This window comes from Acanthochromis polyacanthus, chromosome 1 (genome assembly GCF_021347895.1).
Source record: "Acanthochromis polyacanthus isolate Apoly-LR-REF ecotype Palm Island chromosome 1, KAUST_Apoly_ChrSc, whole genome shotgun sequence".
NCBI classification, from domain to species: domain Eukaryota; kingdom Metazoa; phylum Chordata; class Actinopteri; family Pomacentridae; genus Acanthochromis; species Acanthochromis polyacanthus.
Window position 1 is genome coordinate 34,113,689 of NC_067113.1, and position 26,336 is coordinate 34,140,024.

Sequence of the window (26,336 nt, forward strand, 5' to 3'; positions counted from 1 at the left end):
AAGGTCAGCGCTGACATCTGTACAACGGACAGCAGAGGTGGAGGAAGCAGATCACGTTAAAGTTGCTAGAAAAAAACAAATTTGTTCTTGCTCACTTTATGTTCACATTAACCTTCCACTAGTGTGTTTATTCAGCTTATCCTTACCAAAAATCTCTACATTATCAGTCTGAAACCGAGCCTAGCCGTGCTAGACAACCCACGGGAACGAAATTAATTCTCTGCCAGGGTCGACAACAAAAACGACAACAGTCGTTGAGCTCCATTAGCACCGACTCTGAATAATCTTTCTGTTAACATGTCTGTAATATACTTGAGCTTCACCCATTGACTGTATAAATGAAGCTTCACTGAACTCCCACATCCTCTGATTTCCGGCGCTCTAGGAGCCTATTCGTTGCGCTGATTGGTTGTATACCTACCCAACTGCTGCAGAGTGATTTGAAAGACAACCTTTTAGCCCGCCTCCCTCCCTGTCGAGAGTTCCTAGACCCTTGCGTCTTCAGAACATGGGTCTAGGCTATCTGAAACCATAAAAACATCAAGAATGATCAGATTGTCAACTTTCCTAAAGGAAAGAATCTGAATCTAATGGAGAAAAAGAACCAAATGGAAGCTTAAAATCGTGATATTAAAAATCATTTTATTCTACGTGTAGTTTTTCAGACAAAAAGCCAAAAATAAGATTATTTTAATAAAAAACTAGAAATTCTGTTCTTCGGTTCAGCTGTGACGCCATGAGTGACTCAGATGTGACCAGCAGTCAAAACTTCAGAATTTTTGCTAATTTTGGTCAAACAAAGTATTTTTTGGTGGTTAGAGGTATTTTGGACAATTTTATGAGACTTTAATGAGAAGTACACTGACAGTCATTAAAAACTTTGAGACCATATTTTTCAACATAATTTTTATTTTGAAGCCCCAAACTGGATTTCCTTCATATGAATCATTTGTTTAGCATATTGGCATACAGAAACAAAAATCTAAAGTTTCAAGAATGATTTCAAAATAAAGAATTTCACAAAAGAAAACGGCACCTGCCAAACACAAAGTCACAACAGTCAATACCGAGTATGGCCTCCATTTGCTTCGATGAGGCAGCAATCCATCGGCGCATGCTTTGGACCAGGCTTCTGATAGTGGGTTGGGAACAGCCCATACGCCTGGTTACATCACTGTAGCTCAAAGCGGCCTCCACCATACCCAGTGCCCGGAGACGTTGTTCATGTGATAGACGCGGCATGATGCTGTTCACTGGACTAACAATGGTGGCCTTTTTTGGGCCTTTATATAGGCCTTCAAACCCATTCTCACATTGTGCAGATACTCACTGAGTATTGCTTGGTGTGTATTTGGTTCACTTTTGCAAAGTGACCAACCCATGTGCAATGAATCATGACAAAATGACAACTCATCATTATCTCAACTACCAGGGCACTAGATCATCAGTAAATCAACAATGAATAATTACAACCCCCCTACAAGTAGAATTCTGCCTACATTTCTACCTTGAAGTTTCTATTGACTGTCAGTGTATTTTGGAGTATTTTTTGAAATTTTACAGTATGTAAGTATGGGCATCATTTCACCGTCCAGCATTGACCTGCTTTCTTTTTTTTTTTTTTTTTTCGACCTGCTTTCACTCTCTGGTTTTTTTTGGGTTTTTTTTGGTAATGTTGAACAAATTTTTGGCCATTTTGAGCACATTTTTGGTCGTTTTTGTACACTTTTGGGGTCATTTTGAAAAATTTTCTTTAATTTTGGTAAATTTTTGGGCCAAATTTGAACTATTTTTTTGGTCATTTTGGACATATTTGTCATATTGAACAATTCTTTGGTAATGTTGGTCATTTTTTGGGTCATTTTGGCCTTTTTTGTTGATTTTGAACATTTTTTTCACCGTCGATAATTTTTGGGTGATTTTGGTTTGATTGCCGTTTTAAACTTTTTTTTTTTTTTTGCCACTTTGGTCAGTTGTTGGAGGATTTTGAACAGTTTTTTGGTCCATTTTTGTGGTCATTTTGAACTATTTTTTGGTCATTTTGGACATTATTTTACCCGTCAGTCTGGACATTTGAATCATCAGCGCGTTCTTAATCCTCAGCAGAAAAACTGTCCCCTGCAGGGAACAAACCACGACTGCTGTTTGCTGATTTAAGGTGTGGCCGGCAGAGTTCATGCAAAAACAGTCATTTAAAGCTGCATCCATCAATTTAAAAGAGGTGATTAAACGCTGCAGGGTCGATTAGCTGAAGCAGGACGATGAAGCCAGCGTGGTGGATCACCGTCATCAGCAGCTGGAGGCTTTAGTTTGTCCATCAGAGCTGGACTTCAGGACGTTTTCTGGTCAGTCTGCCTCCGTCTGCACCTGCTGACGCCGCCGCCGATAATCACAACCCGCCAGCGCCGACGTAAACACACATTAAAGCTGCAGCGACTCCAGTCTGCACTTAGATTCAGTAATTAGAGATCAGCCCGGCGACGTCTGCAGCGCCCCCAGCTGGACAAACAGCCACATTCACGCCCTCAGAAAGTCACAATCAAAGGCCAGGTTTGTCTGGTGTGAAGTCTTCTTGCTTCTGATTTACACCAAAACTCAGAGAAGAAACATTTAGTTTGAATTAATTCTTACTATTAGTTATTTGTCCTACAGCAGGTTCTGCTGGTGGTTTTAGATCTGACTTTGGATGCTTTTCCTCGACTGTTTTAGGTATTTTTAGTCAGATATAAACAAGTAAAACCAGATGTCCTGTACATAGAAATCCAGTTAAACCTGATTTGTAGCTGCTGGCCATTTTTTGGCATCTAAACCTCTGAATTCTAAACACTTTCTAGGTGTTTTTTTCACTCATTTTATAAAAATTCTGCACTTCTGTGGAAACAACACAACCATAAAGGAGGAGTGAGAAGTCAGAAATGTACAAAAAACACAAAACTCTGTATTTTTCAGAACAGGAATGTGTTCTTTTACAATGTTCAACCTCATAATGCTACTTTTTGGTTGCAAAATTTCACCAAATATTATTTTAGAGAAATCCAACATTTTTTTAAAAAAACAAACTTGTGTATAGAAAGGACATAAAATGTGAATCATTTTTATATAAGTTTTTTAAAAATCATTTTGCAAGTTTTGACTACAGAATAAAACCACAGAAAAGTTTAAATTAGGTCAAAACTGTTGATAATATGCAATCTTTTATGTACAGTCTGTGAAATAAACTCAACAAAACTTTAAAAAAAGGATTTTAAAATGGAAAAATAAAATATTTAATTGATCGATCTTTTTAAGGCACAAAGAAATAAACAAAACTTGTAGAATAATGCTGTAAAAGACGAGTACGTACACGTATTTTCTCAACTTTTTAGTTTTTGTGTTGCTACAACCATCTTTTATCGACAATAAGCGCAACAAAACTTTAAGAAACTGCTATAAAACTTCACAAATTAAGTATTTAATTGATTGGTCTTTAAGTTTTAAGGCACAAAGAAACAATAAATCAAACAAAACGTGTAGAATAATGTTTCAAAAGACGACTACAAGCAGTCTTTACTTTCAGCTTTTTGTGTGGCTACGACCATCTTTTATATCAAGGTTATGAAATAAATGCAACAAAGCTTTAAGAAACTGTTACAACACTTAAAAAACGAAGTATTTAATTGATCGATCTGTGGGTTTTAAGTCGCAAAGATACAGTAAATCAAACAAAACCTGCAGAATAATGCTAGAAAAGACATCTACTTTTGTGTTTTTCTTAATTTTTATGCAGCCATGTTACTGGATATCCGATTATTCCATTCAGTATAAACAGTTTTGAGCTGTTAAACCATGAAAAGATCAATTTTGCTGCACTTAGTGGAGTTAAAACCAAGTAAAGAGGTGTTTGAGATTACTGAGGACAGTCCTGGTGTTTGTCTTTAACAGCAGCTGCAGGATTTATTTCTGAGTGACGTCAGCCAAGGCGGCTTTGTGAAGGAGTCGATCGTCCGTAGAACCTCCTCATTACTCCGGCAGATCACAGGTGACTCGTGTTTTAAGTCGGATTTTCCCTCTAAGCCTCCTGCTCTTCTCAAACAGCTGTACCTCTGTGATCCCTCCACAAGAAGGGAAGCCACTCTTCCAGCCTCTTTGTTGTTCGGGGGCTTCGGGAGAAATCAAATCTGGTGTGTGGCTGAGGCTCGTCTTCACAAAAGGCCCGAACAAACCCGACACCGTACGAACGCAGCCCTCCATTGTTCGTAGCCGGAGGAAGGCGATTCTGCTCGTCATCGTTGGCAACAAAACTCTACCGGCCGCCTTTGTGCAGCCAACAAGTGTCTTTATTCAGAAACAAATGCATCAGTCAGCCGGTCGGAGGTGGGCCGAGGAGCCTCCATAGATCGAGGACGTGGGCGTTGTCCAACTGGTCTGGATCGAAGGAATGAGGAGTGTTCGGGATCTTCACATTCTTCACTCATGTTGCTCAGAAATGTCGATGACCCAGAGAAATGTAATTAGGTGTTGCAACCATTTCAAGCCTCTGTGGTGGAAGATAAATGGACTAAAGGTCGCTGGAACTCCCTTCACACAACTTTCTCAACATTAGAAATGACATCTCTTGAGTCCTGTGGAGGTCTGGAGGGACTTCTTGTTGGGTTTTCTCCTGGTATTGCAACGAAAATCCAGAAATGAAGTGTAGTTCTGTGAAGTTCCTCCTGTTCTGCACTGAATCTTTCTTATTTGTGAGGACAGATGATGTGGAAATGGTGAATCATTGTGTTGAATCTGCAGGCTGAATTTCAGCGTCATATTTCCTAATTCTGGAACTAATCATATAAAAAACACAGAACTCTGAGCTGCGATTCTGAGAAAGTTCCACATTATTGCATGCTAGCTGGGAGTTCAACCGGTTTGTCGTGTCAGAGAAAAGACACATGGAGTCTTAGATATGAGTCTTGATTTTTCTAGTAGAAAAGAACAAAGACAACAAACTATTCATCATATTTACAGAATTTCCCTTTGGGGATGAATAACGTGATTCTATTCTATCAGCATGCAAGGTGGATTATTATAGAGCAGGAACAGAGAAATGCTGTTTCATAAAAGAGGTGAAACCGAGTCGTATGTTGGTACAAATAACTAAAAAACTGGAAAAGTTAGTGTAGTGCTCTGCAGGAATAATAATTTTTACACCTCAGTTATACCTATTTCAGCTAGAGGGAGCCAAAACGGTAAAATTACAGACAGAAATTCACTACAAACCACTGTAGCGGAGGTTTTCATTGCACCCAACACTGGTTTAGGTGTTCCTTTGCTCTACATTTTTGGTTAGACGTTAAAACCTTCCTCTGTAATTCTTCTTTATCGTCTCATTTCATTCAGCTGCTCATTGATGCTACTGATCTGATGTTCTACGACATCTTAGTGGTGTTTTACTGGACTGAAGTCCACCATGGAGTCCAAGATGGTGGAGTTGAAAGACTTTAAAGACCACGACGATGACCTGAAGGTAAGAAAACACAAGACGGGACAAGATCTTGAGAGCTGGTTAGTATAACTTAGAAAATAAAATACTTCTGATCTCTATGATTCCTCTGAAAACCAGATCGTGTGTTGAATTGAGATCGTCCATGATAGAAGACCATCAGACTACCCAAACCTAATATTAAATCTGGAAACTGTTGAGCCGCTGCTTCAGGAACACTCAAAGCAACAATCACGGCCCGATCAAAGTCACTGAAATCAGAGTTTTCTCCTCATTCTGATGGTTGGCGTGAACATCATCAGAGATTTTCATTTCACTTGATTACTCAAGATTATCGGTATCTGACCTGAAAAACCTTCCCGGTTGACCCCCAGTGAACAGACGTTCCAAGTGAAAGTTGTCTGAAACAGATGAATATATAAGCGGAATTTAGATGTAGGTCGTTATTGAAAATGAGAATCAGTTCTCAACTAACATACCTGGTTAAAAAAAAGGTTAAATAAATGTATTAAAATGCAGTTTAATGAGCACAGAGAGCAGGAGAGAAGCTAACAGATGCTAACATGAAAACACAGTAACCCGTAAGTTTCCCCATAGCTCTGACCTGCTGGTATACCATCAGTGCTAATGTTAGCCACATTAGCCACACAACATGCTAACACTACGACATTTTCCTGTTGTGGTGACATTATAATTAAAAATAACATGCTGGCAGTGCATGAAGACTCTTGTGTGCACTTATAGTTGTGACATTGTATATTGGACGAATTTTAGATTTTCATCATATTGGACACATTTTGAGTCATTTTGGACAAATTTTAAGCAATTTTAGAGTCGTTTACAACAAGGTTCTGTCATTTTTGATTAAATTTAAGTCGCTTTGGACAAATTTGAAATATTTTGGACATGTTTTCAGTCATTGTGGACAAATTTCCATCTCATTTTGGACATGTTTTTGTCACTTTGGAGACATTTTGAGTCACCTTTGACCAAATTGGAGTAATTTTGGACAAATTTTACGTATTTTAGACAAACTTTTGTACAGGTTTGAGCGCATGAAGACTTGTGTGTTCACCTTTACAGCAACGTTTGGTCAGCTTTGTTTGTGGTTCAGACATTTTAGAGTTTTCAGGTCAGTCTGGACAAAATATGGGTTCTGTTGGGCACTTCTTTGCTCCGTTTGGACATATTTTTGTCTTTATGCACTAATTTTAAAGTCATCTTGGACAGGTTTGAGTGCATGACATTTTAGTGTTTTCAAGTTAATCTGGAAAAAAAGTAATTTTGACAGGTTTGAGATCATGCTGATGCTTGGCTTCACCCTTGCAGCTAGTTTTTGCACCATTTTGTGCAAATTTAGGACAAGTTTCAAATATTTTGGACATGTTTGAGTCATTTTGGACATATTTCTTACTAATTTTGAACAATTTTGATTTATTTTTGGCATCCTTGGCACATTTTAAGTTACTTGGGACAGGGTGACCACCTCCAAAATGACAAAAAGTGGAACAGCTGGCATGTTTTGGAGGGACAAGGCGGGATGGATGCAACCATCCGTAAACCCTGACCATACACTTCACAATTTAGACCACAAGACCAGTAAAACAAAATATTTAATATATAGCCTATATATTTTCAGGAAACATCACACAGAATTAAGTAACAAATGTGTGAAAATCTTGGCTTAAATAAAATGCCAGTGCATTTTTGGCTATGTCCGAGTCCGGGTAAATGACAGGGGCAAGCTTATTGCTGCAGTCTGTGGACCGGTATGAGTGTGCATGCTTCACTGAGTGATACATTGCTGGTAACTTCAGCTGCTGTTACCTTATCAGATAAACTGTCGTGCTTTGGGCTCAATAAAAACGACTGCATTGATTTAGATGTCTCTTGCTGTCGGACCTTTCTTTGATGAGAGTCGCGCCCAGCATGTCGTTTGACATCATTTTCTCCACCGTGAGCAACGGAGAAACTGCTGTTGCACAGGGAACAGAAGGCTTTATCAGGCTCATCAGTGGGTTTTACCCAGCTGTGTGAAGACGTCCATTCCTTTTTGAAAGAACACTTCCTCTTTTTAGACTGTGGTCCACTCATCATTTCATTTACATCTTCTTCCGTTCTACTTTCCTCACTCGGACTCTCTCGTGTTTGTTTGGGGCGTATACATTTTGATGCAGGACGTACCCTAAAACGCAGCCTATTGGACGGACGTCATCGTTGTCTCCTGCAACCATTGGTCGAAAAGAAATGCTCCCCGCCAGCGCAGATCTACAGAAGTTCTGCAACTCTGGGCTGGTTAATTTTCATGTTTGTATTTTTTTTTGCCAATTAATGGAAAAGCAGGACATTGTCCTGATATGCGTGACGCGGGACAAACACTGAAATAGCGGTACAAAACAGCCTTAAACGGGACAGGTGGTCACCCTACTTGGGACACGTTTCAAATATTTTCAATGTTTTGAGTCAAATTTCCAGGTCATTTTGGACACATTACAGACAAATCTTGAGTCAGTTTTCACACATTTTGTTTAATTTTGGACACATTTGAGTTCATGAAGACTCTTGTGTTCACTCCTAGTTAGTTTTTAAAGCTTTTTTGACAAATTTGCAGCTCATTTTGGACACTTTGGACCAATTTTGAGTCACTTTGGTGAAGTTTTATATATTTTGGATGCTTTAAGTCAAATTTCCAGCTAATGTTGGACGCATTTGTTATTACAAACATATTTTGAGTCACTTTGTAGCACATTTTATTTCATTTTGGATTTTATTTCATTTTCGAGTCCTTCTGGAGACTTTTTGAGTCATTTTGTACAGGTTTGAGTGCATGAAGACTTTGTGTTCACTCTTCCAGCCAGCAGCAGAACATTTGGGGAGCTTTTAGGGACATTTTAGAGTTTATCAGAAGTAGCTGTATAAAGTAGATAAACCTGATGGACTGAGAGGCGGCTGTTCGTTCTGATTGGTTCACCTGGAAGCAGTGACACAAATATAAGCGTGTCGTCAGCGTATGGGAGTGTTTAAGTGTTTTTTTTTCCTGCTAAAGTGGTGTCAGGTGAGGCGTTTGGTCTCCTGTTTCATGTTGTGATCTGTGCAGCGACACCAGACGTCTTTGTACCAAACAGGAAGTAGATCCAGTGTTTCCTCGTATCCTGGGGGCTGAGAGCCTCAGAAAGGAGAGAAAACGACACCAGCAGCCGGAAATCCGCACAATAGACCATCGTCCTTTATTCTTTCTCCCAGCTCTCACCTCCTTCATTTTTCTCTCACTTCTTTCTTTTTCTTTCTTTTCTCGCTCTCACCTCCCCCTCCATCTTCCCTCGTCTTTCCTTTCTTTCTCTCCTCGTCCTTTTATCTCTTTCACTCCTCCACACTCCACAAGTCAAAATGCAGAAACATGAGTGGACACAAATAAACACAGAATCGCTCAGTGGGCGTCTCACTTTGTCCTTCTGCTGGTCACGTTTGCAGCAAAATCAGGAGAAAAATAAGTTTAATTTATTATTTATTCTGGACAAACCGTATGCTCACTAAAAATTCAGTATCTTTTAAACAATCTGTCTTTATTTTGCCATTTAAATCATTAATATGCATATTTATCTTTCAAATAATGGCAAATATCTGTTAAATAATAATAATATTAATGATAATGTAAGATCATTTTGATGAAGAAAACAATGTAATTTTGTAGTCACGCTTAATAAAATCATTTGTAAAATGATTTTTAAACCCTTAATGTTATTTTTAATTTAAAATGACGGTAAATATTTGAAAAAAATACATCAAAAATAAATAAATTGTTAAATGTTGTGAGAAAAAACTAAATACCATTTATAAAAATTCAGATTTGTGATGGGGACTTTATGTAACAGTTTTAGCGTCTTTAATTTTTTTAAAATTTATTTTATTTTTACAGTCAATATGTAAATGTCAATATATTTTTGTGACTGTCTAATTTTATAATTTATATCATGTATAAAATTACAATTTAAAATGTTATAAAGCACACCGCAAATATTGTTTAATTACAAAAAAGGAAAAAATATAAATCCAAAATGTTTTTTCTCTTAAATAACAGAAAAAAACCTAGAAAATTATAAATACATATATAAGAATCTGACCATAAAATTAACCTGCTTTAGAGTACTTAAATCAGATAAAAATGTATTATTTTACAGATATTTGCTCTTTCAGTCTGCTCAGATGTTTAAAGTCATTTACACTAATGTTCCTCTTTCTCTTGTTTGTTCTCGGCTGCTTTTCTTATTTTCACCATTTTTACAGTATTTTATTAGTTTTTATCTGATTTTTTTAGACATTATCGCAGCCAGATGTTTGCTGTTAAATCCATTTATGAAGACAGATAAACTCTGCTGTGTTTTATCTGTTTATATTTGTTTAAACTCTGTTTACTTGCGTGTTTCTGTATAATATGAGCTGCTGCAGCTTGTCTGTGTTTGACTGATGACCGGACAGCCGGAGGTCTGGATTCCTCTGAAAGTCGAGCCCGTTGTCTCTCCAGTTGTTGTGTGGCGGATCAGAGGAGGTGTACAGTTTAATAAGATGTTTTCACAGTTGTTCTTCTGCCGGCTGCCTCCAGGTCGTCCTCAGCTGAAGGTCTTCATCCGTCATCCTCAGAGGATCAGAACATAAATCTGGACGTTAGCAGATGTTTTACGAGACGTTTACGGACTTTAATGTTGTAACTAGCGAGATTATAAATAGATTTTCTCTTTAAATTGTAGGTCAAAGGATGTGTTATACTAAAAATGATATATAGACACCAAGACAAAACTTGTGTGATGATTAATGACCTTCGTTCCAAATCATGTTTTTATTGATTAAAACGGCAAAATCAGCCCAATATAGAGGTCCACAGTGTTTAATTTACAGTATTGTGTTTACAAAACTACTACAAATGTACACTCTTGTGGTAATTTAGCCTCTTTGTGGTCATTTTGTGTGTTTTTATTGTGATTTTGCACCTTTTTGTAAAGAGTTTTGCATCTTGTTGTAGCAACTAAACCACTTTGTGGTGATTTTTGCATCGTTTTGTTGTGATTTTGTGCATTTTTGTTGAGATTTTGCATCTTTTTGTGGTGATTTTGCATCTTATTGTGGTAATTTAGCCTCATTGTGGTGATTTTGTGTGTTTTTCCGGCCTTTAACATCAAAACTGCCCCCTTTAAAGTCAAATTTGTCCAGTTCTTTAGAAACTAAACAAGATTTAAAACATGTTTAGTTCATAAATTGTAAGTCAAAGGATGTACTCTGGTTTAAACTGGACTGGACTGAAGTGAAAACATTAAGAAAAACAGAGCAATGTTCTTGATATAAAATTGTATTCGGGCACCATGAAATAGACTTCTGTGCTGATTAATGGCCTCCATGGCCCAAATCATGTTTTTTAAAATTAAAACAGCAACTCAAAACTATAAAATATAGCATTCCTAGTGTCCTACCATAAGTAATAAACAATTGAGAAGCCAGAAATGTTGATTATTTCACTTGGAACTCATACATCTAAAGGGATTCTACCAACTTTCTTTGTCTCTCGAGATCTAAATCTAAAATAATCCTGAAGAAACAGCAACAGATTACATAAAATACACGTACTAAGCTTTGAGACGTTACAATTAATATTGCAATAATCAGCCAAAATGAAGAGAAGGATGAGGAGCGCAGCACTTAATTTAATCCCATAAAATATTAATAAGCTTTTATTTTAGGAAGTCAGAGCTGTAAATCCGCCTTCAAAGGGCCGTTTTCTTTAAATCGGTTTATTAGTCACGGAGGGAATTATTCAGTCCGCCTAAACAGGCAGGAAAGTAATGTCATTAGTGGGGTCTTGATGGTTATTCCTGCCTCGGATTTAGGTTTTAAAATGTTTACCAGGCGGAGGAAGCTGCATTATGGAAAACGTAGGATTTTATACGATCCATGAGCTCAGACGTTCCTGTTTTCACCATTAAAGTCCAGCTGAGTTTACTTTAAGAGCTAAACTAGCTTCATGGAGTCCTTTAAGGTCTTTAGCATAATAAACCCAACCAAGTATTAAAGTGTCCACAACTGATCAAATATGGGATCAGATTTAAGCAACATAATAATAAAGGTGTCATTTTATGCACTCATAATCCAAAATATCTTAAAATCACCTTCTGTAGGTCCTTCTAAAACACTTACAACCCTCCAATAAGTGGACTTTACAGGACTTGTGAAGGATCTTCTTGGTAATTTAGCCTCCTTGTGGTCGTTTTGTGGGATTTTGTTGTGATTTTGCATCTTTTTGTGATGATTTTGCGTCTTTTTGTGGTTATTTTTTGGGGGGTTGTGTCTTTTTGTAGTAGTTTTGCATATTATTAAAACCACCTGCTGTAGGTCCTTCTAAAACACCTCTAACCCTTCGATACGTGGACTCTACAAGACCTCCGAAGGTTCTTCTTGGTAATTTAGTTTCATTGTGGTCATTTTGCGTCTTTTTGTGATGATTTTGTGAATTTTGTTAAAGTTTTGCATCTTTTTGTGGTGATTTTTCATCTTTTTGTGGTGGTTTCACATCCTGTTGTGTTACTTTAGCATCTTTGTGATAATTTAGTGTGATTTTGTGAAGAGTTTTGCATCTTGTGGTAATTTTGCCTGTCTGTAGTGATTTTGTGTGTTATGCCTCTTTTTGTGGTGATTTTGCATCTTTTTGTAGCGATTTTGTGTCTTTGTGGATGTTTTGCATCCTGTTGATGAATTTGCATGTTGTTGTGGTAATTTAGTAGCCTAGCCGCGCTAGACAACCCACGGCAACAAATTTAATTCTCTGCCAGGGTGGGTCGAGTTACCCTCCATAAGGCTCGAGGTTGGATGCTCCTAAAACTGGCCGGACCAATCACCATGAAGTGTAGAGTCAGAAGGCGGGCGTAACTAAGTGACGACAGAGGCGTGACGATTCTGACAGAAACAACCTGAAACAACTAGCCTAGCCGCGCTAGACAACCCACGGCAACGAATTTAATTCTCTGCCAGGGTCGACAACAAAAACGACAACAGTCGTTGAGCTCCATTAGCACCGACTCTGAATAATCTTTCTGTTAACATGTCTGTAATATACTTGAGCTTCACCCATTGACTGTATAAATAAGGCTTCACCGAACTAACGCATCCTCTGATTTCCGGCGCTCTAGGAGCCTATTCGTTGCGCTGATTGGTTGTATACCTACCCAATTGCTGCAGAGTGATTTGATAGACAACCTTTTAGCCCGCCTCCCTCTCTGTCGAGCGTGCCTAGACCCTTGCGTCTTCAGAGCGCGACTAGGCTAGTAATTTAGCCTATATGTAGTAATTTTGTCTGCTTTTGTTGTGATTATGATCACTGACTGATGGCATTTATAATTTATCACCGGTTATACTAAAAATGAGTATTTTCAAATAACAGTGACATCACAAATAAACTGGTATTTAAAGGGTTAAATTTGTCAGTTGTGATCAGGATCGATGTCGGTTAAACAAAGCGACTCAACCGAAGTCTAAATAATGTGAACATGGGATATTTTCACCGCTGTGTTTTTGACGAGCATGTTTTTATCAGTGAGAAAATATAGTTTTTTACACTGCCGTCTGAAGGTTGAATGAAAAAGATTCAACACTCAATGTCTCTTAGCTATTCCCTGGAATCAAGCTCAGCCTGATATCCCTCCTCCTGCTCCTCTCTGTCGACTCATTTCCTGGTTCCTCCCCTGACAGGAACCGGTTCTCTGCAGGTGCGAGGAAATGAAAGTCAAACAGTCTGTGTGAGCGAGAGGAGAAATGGCGCAGCAAAGAAATCAGCTGGATTCAGAGAAAATCTCTTGTTCCATCTGTCTGGATCTCCTGAAGGATCCGGTGACTACTTCCTGTGGACACAGCTACTGCATGGACTGTATTAAAACCCACTGGGATGGAGAGGATGGTACGAGAATCTACAGCTGCCCTCAGTGCAGGAAGACTTTCACACCGAGGCCTGAACTGGAGACAAACGTCATGTTAGCAGTTTTAGCGGAGGAGCTGAAGAAGACTGGATTCCAATCTGCTGCTGATGATATCTGCTATGCTGGACCTGGAGATGTGTCCTGTGATTTCTGCACTGGGAGGAAGGTGAAGGCTGTCAAGTCCTGTCTGGTCTGTTTGGTCTCTTATTGTGAAAATCACCTCCAGCCTCACTATGATGTAGCTCCACTGAAGAGACATCAACTGGTGGAGCCCTCCAAGAACCTCCAGGAGAACTTCTGCTCTTCTCATGACGAGGTGATGAAGATTTTCTGTCTCACTGATCAGCAGTTGATATGTTATCTCTGCACCTTGGATGAACATAAAGGCCATGAATCAGTCCCAGCAGCAGCAGAAAGGAAGAAGAAGCAGAAGGAGCTGGAGGTGAGTCGACTGAACGTCCAGCAGAGAATCCAGGTCAGACAGAAAGACGTGAAGCTGCTTCAACGGGAGCTGAAGGCCATCAAAGTCTCTGCTGATAAAACAGTGGAGGAGAGTGAGAAGATGTTCGCCCAGATGATCCGTCTCATCCAGAAAAGACGGCGAGATGTGGAGCAGCAGATCAGATCCCAGCAAAAGACTGAAGCAAAAGTCCTCACTTTGAGGACGTGACAGCAGCTGTGAAAGAGCTTAGAGATAAAATACAGGAAAATCTGAGGGACACGTGGACAAACATCTCACTGGCCATCGCTGAAGTCGATGTTCTACTGTCAGAACCACAACCAAAGACCAGACATGGGTTTTTAAAATATTCAAGAGAAATCACTCTGGATCCAAACACAGCATTCAGATTCTTGGAATTATCTGAAGGAGACAGAAAAGTAACAAGATTGAGACAAGAACAACATTATCCTGATCATCCAGACAGATTCACTTATTGGAATCAGGTCCTGAGTAAAGAGAGTCTGACTGGACGTTGTTACTGGGAGGTGGAGTGGAGAGGAGGAGTTTATGTATCATTCGCATACAAGAGTATCTGCAGAGAAGGAAGCTCATATGAATGTGGATTTGGAAGAAATGATAAATCTTGGTCTTTATATTGTGACACAAACAGTTACTCATTTTGGTACAACTCCCCTGAAGCTTCCATCTCTGGTCCTCAGTCCTCAAGAATCGGAGTCTATCTGGATCACAGAGCAGGTATTCTGTCTTTCTACAGCGTCTCTGAAACCATGACTGTCCTCCACAGAGTCCAGACCACATTCACTGAACCCATACATGCTGGAGTTGGGTTTGTAAATGCTGGAGACACTGCAGAGTTCCTAAAACTCAAATAGAGTAACTCCAGTGACTGAGGGTCGGTTCATGTTCAGCCCTGATTTAAGTTCATCATCTTTGGTTTCCTTTTGTAGTTGCAGCATTAATCAGTCAAATAACAACACAGCTGATTGTTCTTAAATGTTTCAGTCATTTTTAAATCTGCTTTCATATCTGACAAGAAACTGAATGTTGTGTGGGTTTTAGATTCAAACTGTTGAGTTGTGCTAACTGTGGAGGATTCAAATGTTTTTTTTAGTATTTTCTGACATTTTATGCTCAAAATGACTGACAGAAAATAATCAGCCTGAAATAATAATTAACTGAAATCCTTAGTTTCATCGTTTTTGTTGGTATTTTCTGTGACAGCTGAGAATATTGTTGATGAACAACCAGTTTGAATGCATTTGAGTCAATGTTTCATGTTTTGTGTGGATTTATCATCCAAAAGTTAAAAAAAAAAAAAAGGTTTTCTCTGGTTTTATTTTTGTGGCATGAGCACTGACGTTGTGTAGGACCCTGTTGGAATGAAAGGAATTATTTCTGGCCCAAAACAATCACATTTTTGAGGCCTGAATGTACTGAAAAACTCATGAACATTTGCTCACGCATCAGAACTGGCAACAAATTCCACATTTTGACTTGTACATGTGTGTGTGGAAAAATGTCTGCATAGCGCCCCCTGGAACATTTATAACAATTCACCCACATCTACCAAATGTGGTAGCCACATGTAGAACATCAGGACGCACAAAAAAGCCTATTGGTGAAAGACCCTAAACCCAACACGAAGTTGGCCATTTTGCTTGAGTTTGTTGACTTTTTTTAAATTCATTTTTGGTCCTTTTCAGGGGTTCACTCGTCATGGGGGTAACTCCAAGACACCTCAGATTTGGCCAATTTATACAACAAGCCTTTATGATGAAAAGTTTTTAAAAAAAATCTTTCACAACAGTCAAAAGACATGACCATGGCGGCCCCATAAACTTTGATGCTTCACCATGAAACAGGAAGTGTTGTTTCACTCCCCTCTACATGCTCCAATCTGGCTCAAACTTTACATGTATGATCAGAGTCCTGTCCTGATCACATCCATATGCTAATATTTATTCAGTCATCGCGCCACCTACTGGCAACAGAAAATGATGTGTTGTACTATTATTAGAAGTCTCAACTCCTGGAAATTTCTGCCACACTTCCACGTGCACCACGTCCCAACATGCGTGAGCGAGGGTCCATTCAATGATGCTTGCAGCTTTAATTATTACTATTAGCATGACTAGTATTGTCCTGAAGGTCTCAAGTGATTTTTTTTTCATAAAAGCTGATGCTGCACACAATAACAGCAGTGTATCTGTTTGAGGGCCCGTCCATTGATGCTTGCAGCTTTAATTAGGGTCTGACCACCAAAGGAGTGTCAGACCTTATTGAAACCCATGGGTTTATTGTTATGATTCTGGGATTCTTTTCCCGTTTTTTTTTTTTTTTTTTGAAACTCAGATTTAGTGGCCTAAAATTTCTCAAACGTGTGAAACTCTGCACACACTTCAAGACCGGCAAAAAATATATTTTAGGAGAATTGCATAGATATGTGTCAAAAAGGCTCCCTCGCACCACCTGGAAAATTTCAAACATTTACTACAGCCAGTGTGTGTCAACAGCGATGAAATTTGGCACACATAGGTAACACGTCAAGACACACAAAAAAATCTATTACAACTGTGCCCAAAACACAACCAGAAGTCTACCATTTTGAATTGTATCATATTTTTTGGATGATTTTGGACCAATTTTTGCACATTTTCAAAAGCTACAAACTCAAACGAGGAAACCTCAACAGACCTGAAATTTATCCAAGATGTCCACCAGGCATGGGTGGTCAAAAGGTATCAACGCTCCGCAAAAGTCTGAGGCATGAAAATGGCAGTTGGGGGAATTTCAATGTTTCACCATTGAACAGGAAGTGATGTAAAACTAGTCTGTACATGCTCTAATCGGTCTCAAACTTGACATTTTTAATCAGAGTCCAACTCTCATCACATCCACAGGCTGAAATACACTCTCAGTCACAGCACCACCTGGTGGATATGGTTGGATTCACTGACCAGCAAGGATGCGAGGACCTTTTCAGTGGTACTGGTAGCTTTAATGTTGGATGTTTTTGTGGTCATTTCGTCTTTTTGTGATGATTTTGGGTGTTTTTGTTGTGATTCTGAACCTATTTGTGGTAGTTTTGCATCTTTTTTGAAGTGGGGTGTCTTTGTGGCAATTTTTTGTCTTGTGACGAGTTTTGCATCATTGTGTGGGGATTTTGTCTTTTTGTGATGTTTTTGCATCATGTTGTGGTAATTTAGCATCTTAGTGATAATTTTGTGTGTTTTAGTTGTGATTTTGCATCTTTTTGTTGAGATTTTGTGCCTTTTTGTGAAGAGTTTTGCATTTTTTTGTGAGGATTTTGCAACTTTTAGTGGTGATTTGGGGTCTTTTGTGAAATATTTTGGATCTTTTTGTGATGATTTTGCTTTATTGTGGTCATAGTTTTACATCTTTTTGTGGCAATTTTGTGCCTTTTTGTAGTGATTTTACATCTTGTTGGCTTCATTTAGCATCTTTGTGGTAATTTTTGTGTTTCTGTGAAGAGATTTGCAACTTGTTGTGGTAATTTAATACTAACTATATTAAAAAATAAATACTTTCATATTTATTTTCATCACATTTACATCATAAACAAACTGGCATTTAGGGTTAAATTTGTCATTTGTGTTTAGGATCAATGTCATTTAAAACAAGCGACTCAGCCAAAGTCTAAATAATGTGAACATGTCATAAGATAAGATAAACTTTATTGATCCCACAGTGGGGAAAGTTCACTGTTACAGCAGCTCCAAGGAGGAAAAATAGTTTAAATGCAGTACAAGAATAAATTAGAAACGGACGCAGAACAAAACGCAGAGAACATTATATACACAGATGTTTTTTTAAGAAGACTATTTTCATGAGGATGAGATTGAACCAATTATTGCACATAAGTGGTATGCATATGTGAGGGAAAATATTAATAAATCTAGTCTACATAATATGAACATGTGATATTTTCACCGTTGTGTTTTTGACGAGCATGTTTTTATCAGCGAAGAAATCTCAGTAAATTCTTGTAAACTGTCGTCTGAAGGTTGAATGAAAAAAGGTTCAACACTCAGCGTCTCTCTGCTCTTCCTGGAATGAAGCTCAGCCTGATATCCCTCCTCCTCCTCCTGCTCTACAAACACAGCAGCTCCTCTCATTTCCTGGTTCCTCCCCTTCAGATCTGCACTCTGCAGACGGCTGGAAGAAACTGACAGGAACCGGTTCACTGCAGGAACGCATGATTTGTAGATCAGAGCTCAGACTAGTTTCAGGTACGAGGAAGTGAAAGTCAAACAGTCGAGAGGAGAAATGGCGCAGCAAAGAAATCAGCTGGATTCAGAGAAATTCTCTTGTTCCATCTGTCTGGATCTACTGAAGGATCCGGTGACTACTTCCTGTGGACACAGCTACTGCATGGACTGTATTAAAACCCACTGGGATGGAGAGGATGGTATGAGAATCTACAGCTGCCCTCAGTGCAGGAAGACTTTCACACCGAGGCCTGTCCTGGAGAAAAACGTCCTGTTAGCAGTTTTAGCGGAGGATCTGAAGAAGACTGGACTCCAATCTGCTGCTGATGATATCTGCTATGCTGGACCTGGAGATGTGTCCTGTGATTTCTGCACTGGGAAGAAGATGAAGGCTGTCAAGTCCTGTCTGGTCTGTCTGGCCTCTTATTGTGAAAATCACCTCCAGCCTCACTATGATGTAGCTCCACTGAAGAAACACCAGCTGGTGGAGCCCTCCAAGAACCTCCAGGAGAACATCTGCTCTCGTCATGACGAGGTGATGAAGATTTTCTGTCTCACTGATCAGCAGTTGATCTGTTATCTCTGCACCATGGATGAACATAAAGGCCATGAATCAGTCCCAGCAGCAGCAGAAAGGAAGAAGAAGCAGAAGGAGGTGGAAGTGAGTCGACTGAACGTCCAGCAGAGAATCCAGGACAGTCAGAAAGATGTGAAGCTGCTTGAACAGGAGCTGAAGGACATCAAAGTCTCCGCTGATAAAACAGTGGAGGAGAGTGAGAAGATGTTCACCCAGATGATCCATCTCATCCAGAAAAGACGGCGAGATGTGGAGCAGCAGATCAGATCCCAGCAGAAGACAGAAGAGTGTCGAGTCAAAGAGCTTGAGGAGAAGCTGGAGCAGGAGATCAGAGATCTGAAGAGGAAAGATGCTGAGCTGAAGCAGCTCTCAGATACACCAGATCACAGCCAGTTTCTCCTCAACTACCCCTCAGTGTCAGCACTCAGTGAGTCCAAACCCACATCCAGCATAAACATCCGTCCTCGGAGACACTTTGAGGACGTGACAGCAGCTGTGAAAGAACTCAGAGATCAACTGCAGGACATTCTGAGGGACACATGGACAAACTTCTCACTGGCCATCGCTGAAGTCGATGTTCTACTGTCAGAACCACAACCAAAGACCAGAGATGAGTTCTTAAAATATTCAAGAGAAATCACTCTGGATCCAAACACAGCACACAGAAAGCTGTTATTATCTGAAGGAGACAGAAAAGTAACATTTATGGAACAACGTCAACGTTATCCTGATCATCCAGACAGATTCACTGGCTGTTTTCAGGTTCTGGGTGAAGAGAGTCTGACTGGACGTTGTTACTGGGAGGTGGAGTGGAGAGGAATTGTTTATGTAGCGGTCGCATACAAGAATATCTGTAGAGATGGATGGTTAGATGAATGTGAATTTGGAGTAAATGATAAATCTTGGTCTTTACGTTGTGACACAAACAGTTACACATTTTGCTCCAACAACACTAAAACTCCAATCTCGGGTCCTCAGTCCTCCAGAATCGGAGTCTATCTGGACCACAGAGCAGGTATTCTGTCTTTCTACAGCGTCTCTGAAACCATGACTGTCCTCCACAGAGTCCAGACCACATTCACTGAACCCATACATGCTGGAGTTCAGTTTCCCAGTCTTGTACTTTTTCCTAGAGGCTATCAACCCACTGCAGAGTTCCTAAAACTCAAATAGAGTACCTCCAGTGTCTGAAGGTGGGTTCATGTTCAGCGCTGATTTAAGTTCATCATCTACAGTTTACTTCTGTAGTTGCAGCATTAATTAGTCAAATAACGATGGAACTGAGTGATTCTTAAATCTTTGTCATTTTAAAATCCGAAACATTTCTGGAACATTCTTGATTTTATTTTTCATATCTGACAAGAAACTGAATGTTGTGTGGGTTTTAGATTCAAACTGTTGAGTTGTGGAACTGTGGAGGATTAAAATGTTTGTTTGTTTTAGTATTTTCTGAGATTTGACACTCAAAATGATTGACAGAGAAAATAATCAGCATGAAATAATCATTAACTGAAGTCCTGTAATCCACAGTTTCATCGTTTCTGTTGGATATTCTCTCTGACAGCTGAGATTATTGTTGATGAACAACCAGTTTGAATGCATTTGAGTCAATGTTTCATGTTTTGTGTGTATTTATCATCAAAAAGTTAAAAAAAACTGAGTCGTCATTGAACCGCTGAGTGACACAAACAGAAAATATTCATCTATATCATCTTGACACATGACATCACTAAATTCACCTTTTATTATTTGCATTGTATTGTAAATATTTATGTTTTCGTAATGTAACAGTGAATGACTTTTAGCATCCTTCTGAATCTCATCTTTACTTTCCTTTGATTTGAATTCCTGTTTCTAAAATCTCATGTTAGTGATGCATTTATGAAACCAACTGAGATGATGGAAACCTCAGCTTTTTATTTAGATGTGCACTTCATTCCTCTTTCATATGGGTATTTATACAGAATGTGTTGGATTTGTATTTTATTGTGGATTTTCTGAGTGGGCAATAGTGATATTTTATTGCAGTCAGCAGTCATTTAACAATCTGACTTGGTGATTTGTTAAATTTTGTTGCTGTTTCCTTCTGATTCATGTTAATCTGCAAATAAACAGTAAATGAACAGAGCCTTGATTCTGGATTCTGTCACTGATGCTGTAATTATACATTGAAATGTTTATTCTATATTTGATATTTTTGACATTTTTTTCTCCTGTAAACTGTGTTAAAGGGGTAAATGGTCCTTCAGTCATATCAGAAAGTGTCTCATTTTAACAAAAATCACTTTAATGTTATTGTACTGAATAGTTTTGATCAGATTTCTCCTTTAAGTCACGTCTGTGGTTTTATTTTTGTGGCCCGAGCACTGACGTTGTGTAGGACTCTGTTGAAATGAAAGGAATTATTTCTGGCCCAAGACAATCACATTTTTGAGGCCTGAACGTACTGAAAAACTCATGAACACACCCATCAGAACTGGCAACAAATTCCATATTTTGACTTGTACGTGTGTGTGGGAAAGCGTCTGCATAGCGCCCCCTGGAACATTTGTAACAATTCACCCACATCTACCAAATGTGGTAGCCAAATGTGATATCCACATGTAGAACGTCAGGACGCACAAAAAAGCCTCCTGGAGAAAGACCCTAAACCCAACACGAAGTCAGCCATTTTGCTTTAACTGTGAGGATTTTTTTTTAAATTTTTGGTCCTTTTCAGGGGTTCACTCGTCATGGGGGTAACTCCAAGACACCTCAGATTTGGCCAATTTATACAACAAGCCTTTATGATGAAAAGTTTTGAAAAAATCTTTCTCAACAGTCAAAAGGCATTGCCATGGTGGCCCCATAAACTTTGAGGAAAAAAAGGAGGAAAAAATTGTATAAAGGCAGTACAAGAATAAATTAGAAACAGACACAGAACAAAACACAGAAAACATTATATAGACAGATGTTTTTTTAAGAAGACTATTTTCATGAGGATGAGATTGAACCAATTATTGCACATAAGTGGTATGCATATATGAGGGAAAATATTAAGTCTAGTCTAAATAATGTGAACATGTGATATTTTTTTACCGCTGTGTTTTTGACGAGCATGTTTTTATCAGCGAGGAAATCTGAGTAAATTTTTTTTAAACTGTCGTCTGAAGGTTGAATGTAAAAGGTTCAACACTCAGCGTCTCTCTGCTGTAACCTGGAATGAAGCTCAGCCTGATATCCCTCCTCCTCCTCCTGCTCTACAAACACAGCAGCTCCTCTCATTTCCTGGTTCCTCCCCTTCAGATCTGCACTCTGCAGACGGCTGGAAGAAGCTGACAGGAACCGGTTCTCTGCAGGAAGGCATGATTTGTAGATCAAAGCTCAGACTAGTTTCAGATACGAGGAAGTGAAAGTAAAACAGTTTGTGTGAGCGAGAGGAGAAATGGCGCAGCAAAGAAATCAGCTGGATTCAGAGAAATTCTCTTGTTCCATCTGTCTGGATCTACTGAAGGATCCGGTCACTACTTCCTGTGGACACAGCTACTGCATGGACTGTATTAAAACCCACTGGGATGGAGAGGATGGTATGAGAATCTACAGCTGCCCTCAGTGCAGGAAGACTTTCACACCGAGGCCTGTCCTACAGAAAAATGTCCTGTTTGCAGAGTTAGTGGAGGATCTGAAGAAGACTGGACTCCAAGCTGCTGCTGCTGATCACTGCTATGCTGGACCTGAAGATGTGTCCTGTGATTTCTGCACTGGGAGGAAGTTGAAGGCTGTCAAGTCCTGTCTGGTATGTTTGGCCTCTTATTGTGAAAATCACCTCCAGCCTCACTATGATGTAGCTCCACTGAAGAAACACCAGCTGGTGGAGCCCTCCAAGAACCTCCAGGAGAACTTCTGCTCTCGTCATGATAAGATGAAGGAGATTTTCTGTCTCACTGATCAGCAGTTGATCTGTTATCTCTGCACCATGGATGAACATAAAAGACATGAAACCGTCTCAGCAGCAGCAGAAAGGAAGAAGAAGCAGAAGGAGCTGGAGGTGAGTCGACTGAATGTCCAGCAGAGAATCCAGGACAGACAGAAAGACGTGAAGCTGCTTCAACAGGAGCTGAAGGACATCAAAGTGTCTGCTGATAAAACAGTGGAGGAGAGTGAGAAGATGTTCACCCAGATGATCCGTCTCATCCAGAACAGACAGCGAGATGTGGAGCAGCAGATCAGATCCCAGCAGAAGAATGAAGAGAGTCGAGTCAAAGAGCTTGAGGAGAAGCTGGAGCAGGAGATCAGAGATCTGAAGAGGAAAGACGCTGAGCTGAAGCAGCTCTCAGATACACCAGATCACAGCCAGTTTCTCCTCAACTATCCCTCAGTGTCAGCACTCAGTGAGTCCAAACCCACATGCAGCATCAACATCCATCCTCATAGACACTTTGAGGACGTGACAGCAGCTGTGAAAGAGCTCAGAGATAAAATACAGGACATTCGGAGGGACACATGGACAAACATCTCACTGGCCATCGCTGAAGTGGATGTTTTACTGTCAGGACCAAAGACCAGAGATGAGTTCTTAAAATATTCAAGAGAAATCACTCTGGATCCAAACACAGCATTCAGATTCTTGGAATTATCTGAAGGAGACAGAAAAGTGACAAGATTGAGACAAGAACAACATTATCCTGATCATCCAGACAGATTCACTAAATATTGTCAGGTCCTGAGTAAAGAGAGTCTGACTGGACGTTGTTACTGGGAGGTGGAGTGGAGAGGAGGAGTTTATGTATCATTCGCATACAAGAGTATCTGCAGAGAAGGAAGCTCATATAAATGTGGATTTGGAAGAAATGACAAATCTTGGTCTTTATATTGTGACACAAACAGTTATTCGTTTTGGTACAACAACACTAGAGCTTTCGTCTCTGGTCCTCGGTCCTCCAGAATCGGAGTCTATCTGGATCACAGAGCAGGTATTCTGTCTTTCTACAGCACCTCTGAAACCATGACTCTCCTCCACAGAGTCCAGACCACATTCACTGAACCCATACATGCTGGAGTTGGGTTTTTTAGTCTGGGAGACACTGCAGAGTTCCTAAAACTCAAATAGAGTAATTCCAGAGTCTGAGGGTTGGTTCATGTTCAGCCCTGATTTAAGTTCATCATCTACAGTTTCCTTCTGTAGTTGCAGCATTAATTAGTCAAATAACAACAGAACTGATTGTTCCTCTTCTTATCTGACAAGAAACTGAATGTTTTGTGGATTTTGGATTCAAACTGTTGAGTTGTTGAACTGTGGAGGATTAAAATGTTTTTGTTTTAGTATTTTCTGACATTTTACACTCAAAACGATTGACAGAGAAAAGTCAGCATGAAATAATCATTAACTGAAGTCCTGTAATCCACAGTTTCATCGTTTCTGTTGGATATTCTCTCTGACAGCTGAGATTATTGTTGATGAACAACCAGTTTGAATGCATTTGAGTCAATGTTTCATGTTTTGTGTGTATTTATCATCAAAAAGTTAAAAAAAACTGAGTCGTCATTGAACCGCTGAGTGACACAAACAGAAAATGTTCATCTATATCATCTTGACACATGAAATCACTAAAGTCACGTTTTATTCTTTGCATTTTATTGTAAATATTTATGTTTTCGTAATGTAACAGTGAATGACTTTTAGCGTCCTTCTGAATCTCATCTTTACTTTCCTTTGATTTGAATTCCTGTTTCTAAAATCTCATGTTAGCGATGCATTTATGAAACCAACTGAGATGATGGAAACCTCAGCTTTTTATTTAGATGTGCACTTCATTCCTCTTTCATATGGGTATTTGTACAGAATGTGTTGGATTTGTATTTTATTGTGGATTTTCTGAGTGGGCAATAGTGATATTTTGTTGCAGTCAGTAGTCATTTAATAATCTGACTTGGTGATTTGTTAAATTTTGTTGCTGTTTCCTTCTGATTCATGTTAATCTGCAAATAAACAACGGTAAATGAACAGAGCCTGGATTCTGGATTCTGTCACTGATGCTGTAATTATACATTGAAATGTTTATTCTATATTTGATATTTTTGACATTTTTTTCTCCTGTAAACTGTGTTAAAGGGGTAAATGGTCCTTCAGTCATATCAGAAAGTGTCTCATTTTAACAACAATCACTTTAATGTAATTGTACTGAATAGTTTTGATCAGATTTCTCCTTTAAGTCACGTCTGTGGTTTTATTTTTGTGGCCCGAGCACTGACGTTGTGTAGGACTCTGTTGAAATGAAAGGAATTATTTCTGGCCCAAGACAATCACATTTTTGAGGCCTGAACGTACTGAAAAACTCATGAACACACCCATCAGAACTGGCAACAAATTCCATATTTTGACTTGTGCATGTGTGTGTGGAAAAATGTCTGCATCGCGCCCCCTGGAACATTTGTAACATTTCACCCACATCTACCAGATTTGTTCACGGTGTGCAGAACGTCAGGACACACAAAAAAGCCTCTTGGAGAAAGACCCTAACCCCAACATGAAGTCAGCCATTTTGCTTTAACTGTGAGGATTTTTTAAAATTTTTTGGTCCTTTTCAGGGGTTCACTCGTCATGGGGGTAACTCCAAGACACCTCAGATTTGGCCAATTTATACAACAAGCCTTTATGATGAAAAGTTTTTCAAAAATCTTTGTCAACAGTCAAAAGGCATTGCCATGGCGGCCCCATAAACTTTGATGCTTCACCATGAAACAGGAAGTGCTCTCTCACTCCCCTTTCCATTCTCCAATCTGGCTCAAACTTTACATGTATGATCAGAGTCCTGTCCTGATCACATCCATATGCTAATATCCATTCACACTCATAGCGCCACCTGCTGGTAACAGGAAATGATGTGTTGTACTATTATTTAGAAGTCTCAAGTCCCGGAAATTTCTGCCACACTTCCACGTGCACAACATCCCAACATGCGTGAGCGAGGGTCCATTCAATGATGCTTGCAGCTTTAATTATTACTATTAGCATAACTAGTATTGTCCTGAAAGTCTCAAGTGAGTTTTTTTCATTAAATCTGATGCTGCACACAATAACAGCAGTGTATCTGTTTGAGGGCCCGTCCATTGATGCTTGCAGCGTTAATTAGGGTCTGACCACCAAAGGAGTGTCAGACCTTATTGAAACCCATGGGTTTATTGTTATGATTCTGAGATTCTTTTCCCATTTTTTTTTAAACTCAGATTTGGTGGCCTAAAATTTCTCAAACGTGTGAAACTCTGCACACACTTCAAGACCGGCAAAAAAAAAAAAAAAGATATTTTAGGAGAATTGCATAGATACGTCAAAAAGGCTCCCTCGCACCACCTGGAAAATTTCAACATTTACTACAGCCAGTGTGTGTCAACAGCGATGAAATTTGGCACACATAGGTAACATGTCAAGACGCACAAAAAATGTATTGCAACTGTGCCCAAAACACAACCAGAAGTCGACCATTTTGAATTGCATCATATTTTTTGGATGATTTTGGACCAATTTTTGCACATTTTCAAAAGCTACAAACTCAAACAAGGAAACCTCAACAGACCTGAAATTTATCCAAGATGTCCACCAGGCATGGGTGGTCAAAAGGTATCAACGCTCCACATAAGTCTGAGGCGTGAAAATGGCGTTTGGGGGAATTTC

General features: G+C 39.3%; 3 protein-coding genes across 3 annotated transcripts; all 3 read left to right on the forward strand.

The window, feature by feature from the left end:
- Positions 1–13,255: 13,255 nt before the first annotated feature.
- On the forward strand, positions 13,256–14,782 carry LOC127533333 (tripartite motif-containing protein 16-like). The gene is made up of 2 exons (XM_051946004.1): positions 13,256–14,023; positions 14,080–14,782. The coding sequence occupies exons 1-2, from the start codon at positions 13,256–13,258 to the stop codon at positions 14,749–14,751; spliced, it is 1,440 nt and encodes a 479-aa protein (XP_051801964.1). The 3' UTR covers positions 14,752–14,782.
- A 3,204-nt stretch (positions 14,783–17,986) lies between these two features.
- On the forward strand, positions 17,987–20,810 carry LOC110949697 (tripartite motif-containing protein 16-like). Its single transcript, XM_022191870.2, has one exon. The coding sequence runs from the start codon at positions 18,167–18,169 to the stop codon at positions 19,856–19,858; it is 1,692 nt and encodes a 563-aa protein (XP_022047562.2). The 5' UTR covers positions 17,987–18,166; the 3' UTR covers positions 19,859–20,810.
- A 1,160-nt stretch (positions 20,811–21,970) lies between these two features.
- On the forward strand, positions 21,971–24,668 carry LOC127536710 (tripartite motif-containing protein 16-like). The gene has a single exon (XM_051957848.1). The coding sequence runs from the start codon at positions 22,110–22,112 to the stop codon at positions 23,772–23,774; it is 1,665 nt and encodes a 554-aa protein (XP_051813808.1). The 5' UTR covers positions 21,971–22,109; the 3' UTR covers positions 23,775–24,668.
- The last annotated feature ends 1,668 nt before the right edge of the window (positions 24,669–26,336 follow it).

Bases quoted from the DNA above. Each gene is read 5' to 3' on its own strand.
- LOC127536710 (XM_051957848.1), top strand. From the start codon at position 22,110: ATGGCGCAGCAAAGAAATCAGCTGGATTCAGAGAAATTCTCTTGTTCC.
- LOC110949697 (XM_022191870.2), top strand. From the start codon at position 18,167: ATGGCGCAGCAAAGAAATCAGCTGGATTCAGAGAAATTCTCTTGTTCC.
- LOC127533333 (XM_051946004.1), top strand. From the start codon at position 13,256: ATGGCGCAGCAAAGAAATCAGCTGGATTCAGAGAAAATCTCTTGTTCC. The intron at 14,024-14,079 runs GTGGAGCAGCAG...CCTCACTTTGAG, and splicing joins TCCAGAAAAGACGGCGAGAT to GACGTGACAGCAGCTGTGAA.